This window comes from Carex rostrata, chromosome 30, assembly GCF_964058835.1.
Source record: "Carex rostrata chromosome 30, lpCarRost1.2, whole genome shotgun sequence".
Classification (NCBI taxonomy): Eukaryota; Viridiplantae; Streptophyta; class Magnoliopsida; order Poales; family Cyperaceae; genus Carex; species Carex rostrata.
The window spans coordinates 778571-791687 of record NC_135947.1 but is presented as its reverse complement, the minus strand read 5'-3'; the positions used below and the strand labels follow the sequence as shown (position 1 = coordinate 791687).

The 13117-nt window shown below is 31.9% G+C and overlaps 1 protein-coding gene across 2 annotated transcripts; it reads left to right on the top strand.

The window, feature by feature from the left end:
• The first annotated feature begins 948 nt into the window (after window positions 1–948).
• LOC144546990 (serine carboxypeptidase-like 13) lies at window positions 949–12622 on the top strand. 2 transcript variants are annotated; one of them, XM_078295588.1, is made up of 14 exons: window positions 949–1140; window positions 1254–1396; window positions 3339–3415; window positions 8988–9110; window positions 9403–9505; window positions 9735–9769; window positions 9885–9986; window positions 10375–10455; window positions 10924–11082; window positions 11638–11709; window positions 11835–11950; window positions 12036–12149; window positions 12242–12287; window positions 12428–12622. In XM_078295588.1, exons 1-14 carry the CDS (start codon window positions 989–991, stop codon window positions 12509–12511), a joined length of 1407 nt encoding a protein of 468 aa, XP_078151714.1. In that variant the 5' UTR covers window positions 949–988; the 3' UTR covers window positions 12512–12622. The 2 variants fall into 2 exon arrangements, with proteins under 2 accessions (XP_078151714.1, XP_078151716.1); XM_078295590.1 differs by lacking the exon at window positions 8988–9110.
• The last annotated feature ends 495 nt before the right edge of the window (window positions 12623–13117 follow it).

Genomic DNA, 13117 nt, shown 5'->3' with positions numbered 1-13117 from the left:
TATGATAGTTCCCGAATTTTTTATTAATAGAAAATAAATAAATAAAATATTAAAATAGGAGATAATTTTTTATTTTTGTCGAGAAATAAGTAGACCGGTTTAACTTATTCCGGCCAACGGACGGGACTAATTATCCCGTCCGGTTTAATTTAGTTAACAATCAAGTTAATCTGACCCGTCCGGGGTAAAAGCATACCGTCCCATGAGAGGATTCTTGATTTGGTCTCATTATTCTGTTTTGTTCCATGTGCCAAATACTTCCCACTAGGTCCTAGCAGGTATGAAATCATTTTTTTTATATAGGTTTATTTCGGTGCTTATTTTATTTTATTTTTTTTATGTGGGGTAGGGGTTTTGGATGAATTATTGAACAGATGACTGTATGTAACATAGTGACAAGGTACCCGAATTATATCCGTTTAATTCTTTTTTTGGGGTGATGCCGAACCGAACACCGAATTATTCGGTTGACCGAACTTTGACCGAATTAAACCCGAATAATTCCCGAATTTTACGAATTTTTCCCGAATTTTACGAATTATTCACGAATTTTTCTATGAACAATTATTTTTTTGGTTTTTTATTTTTTTTCTCCCTTGCAGGACTGAGATTTCTAATCCGGATAATTCCGAATCATTCCCGAATTATACCCGAATCACGAATTTTTGATCTCGCCGAACCGAACCGAATAATTCATTTGTCACTATGGTATGTAATGCCTTTATATTTCAGCGCCAAGTTGATTGTACTGTCCGCCTTTATATTTTATCCCGGAGGGAAATATATTAGTTTAAAATTTAGAGGAGGGAATATGTAATTTTGAAATTTTTAAGGAGTATACGTAAAATTCCTTCTAAAATAATCATTAAATCAATAATAAGGTACAAACTTGGCAATCATTTGGTGAAAGGAAAGTAGGAAAGTAGGAAACTCATAAGTTATACCTCAACACGAAACGACCGAGAAAAAGCTTGATCAAGGTTGGGGAATGGCATGTTCAATACAAGCAACAAGCAATTGTTTCCTATGTTCTCTCGTGTTTCTACTGTTCTGTTTTCCATGGCAGTTCGTCTTGGCTCAGAAGCGAATCTACAACCTCCCAGGATTTGATGGCCCATTGCCTTTTGCTTTAGAAACCGGGTATGCATATAATTTTACCTCTTTCTCCATACCTCAATTCTTTCTACATAGTACCCACAAAAATTAATTGAGATTTGATTGATGAAAATCGAGGTAATAAAAAACTTGAACAGTTACGTGGAGGTGGACGAAGAGAAAGGGGTGGAACTTTTCTACTACTTCATTGAATCAGAGAGAAATCCAGAGGATCCTCTGTTGCTATGGCTCACAGGTGGGCCCGGTTGCTCCTCCTTCAATGGATTGATCTTTGAGATAGGTATGACTTGTGAGGTTTGGGTTCTTGTATCTGCAATTACTTATTTTATTTTCTTTGAAATTCATTTCCAAGGTGTAACATGTAAGAGAGATACATGAAAGATATAATTAAGGTTCAATTTTGTGTGAGTTAGTGAAATAAAACGCGTTTCTACTTCACGCAATATCTTTATTTTCAAAGTTCAAAATGTTGATCCGAACCGCTCAAGATGATCTCCATATTGAAATGTGCTTGGAGACCAAATTTTACATTTTTTGAAATATTTTTACTATTTATTAAGCCACTTTGAAAATCTGAAAATTCGGATGAATAGTAAAAACAGTAAAAATTTCTGGACCAACGGATCGGCGATTTTCAAAGTGGCTTAATAAATAGTAAAAAAATTCCAAAAATTGTAAAATTTGGTCTCCAAGCACATTTCAATATGGAGATCATCTTGAGCGGTTCGGATCGACGTTTTGAACTTTAAAATCGCAAAATATGGGTATGAAGTAAAATAGTTGCTTTACTTCGCAACTCACCATAGCCCATCTCTCTCTCTCTCTTTATATATATAGAGTGTGACTACTATACTTTTGGTAGTACTTCGGCTGAAGTGCTACTAGTCGAAATTTCAAAATTCAAAATCCAAAAAGTCGATCTGAACCATTAGATGTGATCTATATATTGAAATGTGCTTGGAGACCAAATTTTATATTTTTCTGAATTTTTTTACTATTTATTAAGCGACTTTGAAAATTGCTGATCCAACGGTGGTTTAACAAAATAGTAAAATCGAAAGCCACCGTTGGATCAGCGATTTTCAAAGTAGCTTAATAAATAGTAAAAAAATTCAGAAAAAATGTAAAATTTGGTCTCCAGGCACATTTTAATATAGATATCACATCTAACGGTTCAGATTGACTTTTTGAATTTTGAAATTTGAAGTTTGGATTGGTAGCACTTCGGTCGAAGTGCTACCGAAAGCATATTAGTCACACTATATATATATATATATATATATAGAGAGAGAGAGAGAGAAAGAGAGAGAGAGAGAGAGAGTCTAGCTAATTTGCTACCGGAAGCACTTCGACCGAGGTGCTTACGAGGCTATATTTTATTATGTGATGTTCAAACAACAAATTCAAACCGTTAGATGTTCAATCTATATTAAAATCTACTTGGAGACCAAATTTTACATTTTTTGGAATTTTTTTACTATTTATTAAGCTGGTTTGAAAACCGCTGTTTTCAATGCTGCAGAAATTTACTGAAAACAGCAGTTTTCAAACCAGCTTAATAAATAGTAAAAAAATTCCAAAAAATGTAAAATTTGGTCTCCAAGTAGATTTTAATATAGATTGAACATCTAACTGTTTGTATTTGTTGTTTGAACATCAAATACACTAATATGACCTCGTAAGCATCTCGTCGAAGTGCTGCCGGCAGCAAATTAGACAGTCCCTATATATATATATTGTATTAGTACTAGAGAGTCCATATTGACAAATGAATTATTCGGAAAGGTTCAACGGAGTTAAAGATTCATGATTCGGAAATAATTCATATATAATTCATGAATAATTCAAAATTATACATTGAGTCTGGACCAGAGAACTTAGTTCCACAAGGGAAAAAGAAAATGAATTTAAAAAAAAAATTCACAAATAATTCGTAATATTCAGAAAATATTTGTAAACTTCGTACATGGATTGCTTCGAGAAGGGTTCAAATTTGAATTATTCGTGAATAATTCGTGAATCTTATCACTGTGCTAGAGACCATATATACCTACTAAGTACTGTACTATTTATTTATAAACACACAATTGTGACAGATCACGCTGCCAATAATCAATTAATCTTCTTGCTTATCTCTGCTGTGGTTTGGGGTTGATTTCTCTTTCTATCATTAATTAAGTTCAAATTTGTAAATTCTGTGATTGAAGTGTTATTCTGTGCAGGGCCACTTGGTTTTGATCTACAGAACTATGTGGATGGCCTACCTTCCATCTATTATAAGCCTGACTCGTGGACCCAGGTTCTCTCTCTGTCTATCCAAAAATATAATTTATGTTGTTCCTAATGTGCTTGAACTGAACAATCTTGCTTGACAATTTAAGTTATAGCTTAAATTAATCCGTTTGGCATGGCATAGAAAGAAATTAGAAATTGAATCGTTTTTATAATAGTGGAATCTACAGGGCAAAATATGTGATGAAGTAGATTAATCTGCGTGAAGAAATTGCTTAATCTTACTTTTCAAAATACTTTATTTTACCATAACTTCATCTTACACAGTGATACATGTATATGCAAAATTTTAAAAGTTTTGAATTTATTTAGTAGAAAGTCAAGCAGTCAAACAATTGAACATTTTTATAAGTTGTTTTATATATTCACTTTTCATCATTTTTTTTACCGCTTTACCTTGTACTAAGTGAATTCGAAACTTTTAAAATTTAACATGTACATGTATCGCTCGTGAAATAAATGGATTTCAACGGTTTAATTCATCGTTTAAAACCAATTCAATAAACTCTTGGAGTTGAGTTCATCGATCTTTTTTGATGAGCACGTCATACTCTAACTTTGCTCAAGAAAGATAGTTCTCATATAAGGGCACCAAATGAGAATTCATGTCATATGAGGTAACATAAATTTTGAGTTTAGATTCGAACCATCTGATCGATCTGGGGTCCTTGGACATTTCATCTCAGATTGAATTGGTTCGAATTCTAATAATAATTAGACGATCCAGATTTGAACTAAAATATTATGTTATCTCAAAAGATATGGATTTCCAAATTGGAACCCAAAAACTCAGTTATTTAATGGTTGGCTTCTAATATGATGACATGTGTCAATAGTGTATTGAAGTTGTTGCGTTGTATTTAGACGTGTCCATAACACATGTTGTGCCCACACAATATCGAAGTTAAATACAACATGTTTACCAGCATAGTACGGCTTGGTAATACGTGTTCGGACATGATGTGCTGTTTCAAATTCACTGGGTAAAAATTAATAACAATAATAGCATTGTCGTTTCAAAATGGTTGTTCTAATCTGAGCCATCGGATCTGGATCGACGGCCCATAAACATTACCACATAACCATAATCTACCGAAATTTTTATTAATAGGAAAATAAATAAATAAATATCGATAATGAAGAAGTATTTCGTGAAAACTTGATTTGCAAGAAAAACGTGATAGTCCATGTTATAATGTTCGGAGGACGTTATGGACTATCACGGCCAACTTAACAAAATCAAGTTACCGCTAATGAATTGAAATAAAATCTGGAGCTGGCTGTTGTTGTCTATCCTGGCCAGTGAAATTAAAAAAAAAAAATCTGGCCGTTGTTGTTTATCACGGCCAGAGGATACAAACTCTATAAAATCTTAATTGAACAGGAGAATCTCAGAGTATATGCATCTGCGTGAATTGATTTTAATATATAATATATTATTTTATTTTATGGTTATTTTTCACCGAAGACTCTAGTAGTTTAATCGCTGATAACTCTAAATTAATTTTTATTGCAAAGAAGTCTAACTAGATATATATTATTTTATTTTATGGTTATTTTTCACTATTCTAAATTAATTTTTATTACAAAGAAATCTAATTAGAAATATATTATTTTATTTTATGGTTATTTTTCACCGAAGACCCTAGAAGTTTATTTGCCGATATCTCTAAATTTATTTTTATTACAAAGAAATGCAATAACATATATATTATTTTATTATAGTTTGTGATTATTTTTCACTGAAGACCCTAAAAATTTATTCGCCGATAGCCCTAAACTATTTTTTTATTATAGAGTAGTCCAATAAAACTTTAGAATTCATAACATAATGTCACACCCCGGAACAGGGGGTCGCGCAGTTTTGTTTTAAAATGCGGTTTTGTTCATGCATGCGGTTTTGTCCAATAAAACTTTAGAATTCATAACATAATAAAATTACTAGAGGTAATTTTTATTATTTTTTCTACATACATATAAAAAATATTGCATTTTGATTTTATTTTAATTTGAGTCAAGCACTTGGGAAATTTTTATTTCGATGTTCAAATTTATCTTAAATCAGTGAATTTTTCCAACTCGATGTTAATTAATATAAGGTCGAAAATAATGTAATTTATTTATTGTGTAAAATTTTTATTACATAAGTCATTATCTCAAAACATATTTTTACATCTCAAAATAAATTCAAGACTATCGGCGAATAAATTTTTATATCTCAAAATAAATTCAGGGCTATCGGCGAATAAACTCCGATTTTTTTATTTATATCCAAAAAAAATATAAATTAAAAAAACTAACCAAACCTCTTGTTTATTTCGAAAACTATCCAAACTGGAAATTTTTTTTCCAGTTTCAACACCAATTTCCGGAAAATTTATTTCCGGTAAATGGATATTAAAACCGGAATATTTTTTTCCGATTTTAGGATTTTTTTTTTTAGGAAATTTTTTTTTCCGGATTTTTTTTTTCATTTTTCAGTTTTTATAATTTATTTATTTTTTGTCTTGAAGTATTACAAATATTTAATATATATTTTTTAAAATAGATGTAATACTATATAATTTATAAAATATGAATTTCGACAATTTGGACTTTGAAAATATAAAATATAAAATATGAGATATGATGATTACACCAGCATGTAGATCATTCAAAAAAACGTCATTTAGTTCCTCAAAAATTCAGTTTAAGTTTTCGTTCAACGGTAGGCATTCAACGATCGGTATTTTCAAATCCAGCATGAAAAATGTTGATCCGGATTATTTGTAGTAGTCTTTCGAATAAATCAAATTATATAGTATTGCATCTATTTTAAAAAAAATATTAAATATTTGTAATACTTCAATACAAAAATAAATAAATTATAAAAACTGAAAAAAAAGAATCCGAAAAAAAAATTTCCTAAAAACAAAATTTTCGGAAAAAAAATTCCTAAAAAAATTTCCTAAATTTTTTTTTTTTCTAAAACCGGAATAATTTTTTCCAGTTTTAATATCCATTTACCGGAAATTGATATTGAAACCGGAAAAATCGGAAATAAACTTTTATATCTCAAAACATGATTTTTATAATAAAAATTAGTTTAGGGCAATCCGCGAATAAATTTTTGGAGTCTTCGGTGAAAAATAATCACAAACTCAAAAATAAAATAAGATATATGTTATTGCACTTCTTTGTAACAAAAATAAATTTAGAGATATCGGCGAATAAAATTTTAGGGCCTTCGGTGAAAAATAATCATAAAATAAAATCATTTATATCTAATTAGATTTTTTTGCAATAAAAATAAATTTAGAGATATCGGTGAATAAACTTCTAGGATCTTCGGTGAAAAATAACCATAAAAAAATAATATATATCTAATTATAGTTCTTTGTAATAAAAATTAATTTAGGGTTATCGGCGAATAAACTACTAGGGTCTTTGGTGAAAATTAATCATAAAATAAAATAATATATTATATATTAAAATCAATTCGCGCATATGCGTATACTCTAAGATTCTCCAATCAGTTCGTATCTTCTGGCCGTGATAAACAATAACGGCTAGAATATATATATATTTTTTTTTTCAAAATTTCACTGGCCGGGATAGACAACACTGGCTAGCTCTAGATTTTATTTCAATTTATTAGCAGTAACTGGCCGTGATAGTCCATGACGTCCCCTGAATTTCCGCTTTTTCAAAAATGGATTCCTATCCCTGTTAAATCCCATCCCATATAATCCTGTGACATTCGAACAGACCCTAACTGTCAATTATTCTAACTCTTCACACATCTGTGTGTGTTCTTTTTTTTTTTTTTTTTGAGTATTGTCCGTAGGCCCCAAATTCTGCCTCCGAGCATAATCGATCCCATGTCCTTCCCACTATGCCTTTACCAATTGCCTTTAAGTTGACCATGTCATGACCAGATCAGACCCTAACCCAGCCTAGGAAATATAGTGGGTCCGCTAGCTATACGAATATGAAATTGAAATTATAACAATATCTAATAATTAATAGGAAGCTGATATGAGTACCCGCGCTACAGTACCCGCACCTAAACCGTCATAACTGTTTCTGGGGACCAAACTGTCATAACTGCACTTCAGATCTGTAACTTTTTTTTAATATTAATAGTCAAATTTTGAAGTATGTAGTCCAAAGAACACAAGTATTTATATTTATATAGTAAACAATGTAAATGATAAATTAATTATTTTAAAATAATCGTACCCGCACTTTTTTTTTAAATTTATGATGTCGTACCCGCACCTAAACTGCCATAATTACTTGTGGGGACCGCAACTGTTCCAGATCTGTAACTTTATTTTAAAATATTAATAGTCAAATCTTGAAGTATATAGTTCAAAGAACACAAGTATTTATATCTATATAGTAAACAATGTTATAATTTTTACATAACTGTTTGTGGAGACCTAAACTGCCATAATGTTGTAATTAGATCCCTCCTCTTTTTACATATGACACTGAAAGTATTAATATCTAAGTATTGAAAATATTTATATCTATGCACTGAAGTATTTTTTTTTATGAGGTCAACTATTTTTGTTAGAGAAATATTGACGCGGAATTAGTGCCGAGACTTTGAAATGGTGCTGCACTGCTGCTGGAATTTTAGAATAATAATTAGTTGAGACTATATAATATCTTTTAAGAATAATAATTAGTGGACACAATATAATTAGTGGGGACCATAATGCATTATTCCTCTAAATACGGGTACTGTAGCGCGGTACTGTGGGGGTACTATAGCGTGGATACTGTAGCGCGGGTACAGAAATGATTATTCTAATTAATATGCATTAAGATCTACATAAAAAGAATCTTGCTCAATCGGTCAACTGAAAAAGAATATACCGAACCCTTTTAATTACCATATTAAGAAAAAAAATATAGAGTTAGGCATTATTACTTGAAAAATATAGACTTACCATATCAACTCTAAATTTTTTTTTTTTTTTTCAAATGGCAACTAAAAAAAATTGGGAAGAATATACGAAGGCTCTGGAGAGATCTCCATTACCGACATAATTAATTTGGATATACACATCTAGAATTAATGATATTGGCAAGGGTAAAAATTGGCTTTTTGCAATGGCATACTCTTTCAATAAGCCCCAAAAAAACCATTTGCAAGCGCCAGACATGCAAATAATACCCTTGTAGCAAGTCTTAATGCAAATATTCAGTTTCTGACTTTTTGCAAGGGCTTACCGTTGCTAATACCGAAAATTCTAATAGTGGTAGTAAGTGTTATGGCATTGATTTTGTGTCAAGCTACAAAACAAGTGTCCTTTTGCACTTACGATCCATAAAGTATAGGAATATTTAGAATACTGGTAGTGAAGTTTTGAATTTTATAACAGTATCTTGAGACTTAGCAATAGTGTAATAGCATGTTTGGTTAGTCTACATTTGGTATTAGATGATCGTATTGAATACTATTAGATTTGTCAAGTCTGGTATTCGTATTGGTATTCTAGCAGTCAAAATTGAAGTACCTATTGCAGTCCTCTGATTCTTTTTTCCTTCACTGATATAGTGTTAAATTGTGCTGATAAAACAAATAGGTGAGCAATGTTATATTTGTTGATTCACCAGTGGGAGCTGGATACTCTTATTCACGTACCGCGGAGGGGTACCAGACCTCTGACACTGAGGCAGCGCGTCAACTTCTTCGTTTTCTTTATAAGGTGTATAATCTTTTTCCTGGTTATAGTGCAATTTTCAATCCAAAACTTTTAACATAGGGTCCTAGAAAATACTTATTTAGTAGTTGGATAAATAAAAGATTAATTCATTTGAAACTTTTGTTTGGTTCACAATTAAATTCTGGGAATTGCTAATGGAACACTATCTCTAATTTAAGATGTCTCAGCTTTGTCTCCAAATGCATGTCCCAAAGGCCAAAATTGTGGAGAAGAAAGTGAGAAGTTTTCTCCATTTTCTAATAATGAAAATTAAAACATTACTTTTGCTATGTAGTGGTTTGAGGAGCACCCAAAGTTTAAGTCAAATCATCTCTATATAAGCGGCTCTTCCTATTCTGGCATTATCGTACCAATTTTAACTCTTGAGATCGTTATAGGTAACTTTTAATCTTTTCTTTCTTCAAGTCAATTGTTTATTTATTTCTTGATGCAAGTATGTAAGCTTACAAAAGTGAAAACTGGGCAAGCAAATAGAATTACAATCTCTCCAAACAACATGATGCCAGTCACAATTTACTGGTTACCTTACTAGCACAATATTTTCAGTTCCTTGCTAAAAACTATAAACCTTGATCTTGATCTGTTTTGTCATTTTGTTGATTACAGCTAAAGAATCCCATGGGGCACCATTTAATCTCAAGGTTTGAAATTTTAAAGCAAAGACGGACATACAAAGACGCTCTTCTTTAGTTGTCGATTAATTTTCTTTTATGAACCCCTTGAACTAATTAATCTTAATTTCTTGACATTTTTAAGGGTTATTTGGCTGGCAACCCGATAACTGATGCAAATTTTGATCAAGAAGCCAAGGTTCCATTTGTTCATGGAATGGCACTTATATCTGATGAACTATATGAGGTACAGCAAAAATAAATAACAAGAATCATATAAAGGCGCTCATGTTGGGATCAATCTGTTTGGTAAAGCATACAAACTAATCAATGGATACTGCGTATCCAAATCAGTTTAACCAAACAAATTCTAAAGCAGACCTTAACAGCCAAAAATTAACTATTTAGTTCATTTCGTTTTTCAAATCTTTTATTTCAAGTTAATACTAGAGTACTTTATCTCAGCAACTGATCTGAATGATCTGGTTTCGCAATTTTCTGACCACTAGGATAACCCATCATAGTACAAGTTTTATTTTTATATACAGAACATTGTTATGAAATGTTAGCAAGCAAAGAAAAATGTGTTAGTAGCAAACACGTCCAAAATTTGATTTTTAAAATTTTCTATGCAGTCCACCAAGAAAAGCTGTTCAGGGAAGTATGTGAACCCGAGCAACATTCATTGCGCAAAAAATCTTGATGCTGTGGATGAGGTGCGACTCAGTTAAATACCTTTAAAACAAAAATACTCTGAATCTATTTGGATGAACAATATATAGATTTCATCTGTTCAAAGGAGGACAAATTTCGGTATGTTGACACCTTTTACCTACCAGATTTCCTGTGAAGTTACAAAAAATCAGGGTAAATTCAACTAGTTGATGCTCAATTGCACAATTGAATTTTGACAACAAGATTAGCCATCATTGAGCCTTATTGAAAGAATTTTACTTTTATTATGCAACGCCACACCGACGAATATTTGGTATCCCAAAATTAACTGTCTGGGGTCTTTCTTACACAAAAGAAAATTAATGATGAAATTATGAAAATGTGACTTTTCTGTTTTATGCATTCATCAATGGCTCATACTCAATAGGAAGTACTAAACTATGCTTGTTTAGTATTAGATCCTTAAAAATCATTTATTAGTTAATTATTTATGACTGTTTATCAACCAGGTCATAAAAGATGTGAATAAGGATCATATCTTGGAGCCCTCGTGTCCATCCCCTATACAGAAACCAGGTCAAATTCATAGCAAGGCAATTGGAAATATATTTTATAAGGAAGAAGTTCCTTTAGGTAGCTATGGCCAACTTCAGGCACGGACGTGCAGAGTTAAGCTTAATTATGACTCTTTATTTCTTTCAGTATTTACTTTTCATTTGGTACAATGATGAAGATATTCTGGTTCCCTATCCTTTTGCTTGGTTTTGTTGTTGTCACTGCTCAATTTGAGATAAATTGACACCAAATTGGGGATAGTAGAGGATTATAGTTGCAAAATAGGTTGCATTTCAAATTGAGCTACAAATTAATATATAATGCGATATCTATATCACTTATGGTTAGGTTAGGCCAATTTGGTGTCAATTTAAAAATAGCGTAAAATAGGTTATAGTTCGAATAAGCTGCAAATATTTTTAATACAATATACACCATTACTTATGGTTAGTTGAGACCAATTTGTGTTAAAATGCGTAAGCCTATGTGCATATATAGCAGAGGATTAGTTGAAATTTACTTCACAGAAAATATAGAGTTATCTAATCAAACCCATCACATAGTGAGTAAATTTCCGTGATTATTTACTGGTTAAAGTTTATATACTTTCAACCTCATTGGCATTGCTCTTGAAAACATTATCTGAATTGTTTGATAAATATATCCAGAGAGAAGGTGACCCGATTTTAATGTTCTGGGCAAATAATGATACCGTCAAAGATACCCTTGGTGTTCGTAAGGTACACAAGCTTACTCTCTAGCCTGTGCATGCTAACATGCATTAAGTTTGAACAACCAGGATTTTTTGTAAAATACAAATCTTTTGATAAATGGAAGATTTTGAGAAAAAGTTCATTTCATGTAGGGAACAATTGTTTATTGGGAAAGATGTGCGCATTTATCATACACATTTGATGTCCAAAGTGCAGTGCCGTATCATCTTACTCTCACCAGTAAAGGTTACCCATCACTTATTTTTAGGTAAGAACGAATTTTCTTTTTTGTGAAATACTGAAATGTCTATCACAGACCTATATATACTGGTACTGAAGTTGTGTATATGCAGTGGTGATCATGATATGAATGCTCCTTATATTGGCACGCAAGGCTGGATACGGTCCCTGAACTTCTCAATCGTAGATGATTGGAGACCTTGGTATGTTGATGGCCAAGTAGCAGGGTAAGATTGCTGGTCTAAGTTGCACAGTGGCTAATTTCTGATTATTAAAACAAATTCTAATCTTTAAAAAAAAAAAAATTACATACTTGTAGGTTCACAAGGAGGTATTCGAACAACCTCACATTTGTTACTGTCAAGGTAAGTTGTTTGAATCTTGAAACTAAGAAATTTTTGAAAAGACGGTATGATAAATCTTTAATTATTGGAATACAATTTCAGAAGGAAATAATTAGCTAGGTCTTATTGAACATGTTATATTTTTTTACAATTTATTGCAGGGTGCTGGGCACACTGCCGCTGAGTACAAGCCGAAGGAATGCCTTGCTATGATTAAGAGATGGCTTTCTGGTGCACCTCTATGAGAATATTTGCACCAAAACTAAACTGTAAAACCGAAACTATATAATTTTTACACATATTCCTTGGACTTACAATTTATTTATTTTTTATTTTTAATGTCAAACCAACTTCCACATGCAGTCTATGAAGTGTTACTCTAGTCAAGCTATATAATTTTATTTTCGAGAAAATGAAGAACTATTAAATTTTGTAGAGTTCAAGAACAGTAAATTGCTTTTTTTTTTTTTTCATAAGAGTAGCACAGTGGCTAGTGGCTACCTGCTCATTTAAAGGAAACCATGATATATTACTTGTAAATTCAATGCAAAAAATGAAGAAAATTACTGGTATGTGTGAATTTGTGAAGTTCAATAATTAACGTTATTCTTGTTGGCCCTAACTAGTGTATTGAAAAAAACTGGATGGTCCAGGATCTGATCGGACGAACTGTGGACTGGTCTGGACCAGGGTTCATATCCCTGGTGGACCGAACCGTTGCTAAATCCGGGTCTAGCACGGTTTTTGGCAGCTTTTTCCACTAGACTGGACGGGTCTTGACCCGTGGACCGTGGCAACCCGTACCGTGAGACCGGGCAAAACTGTAGCAACCCGAACCAAAAACTGTGTGA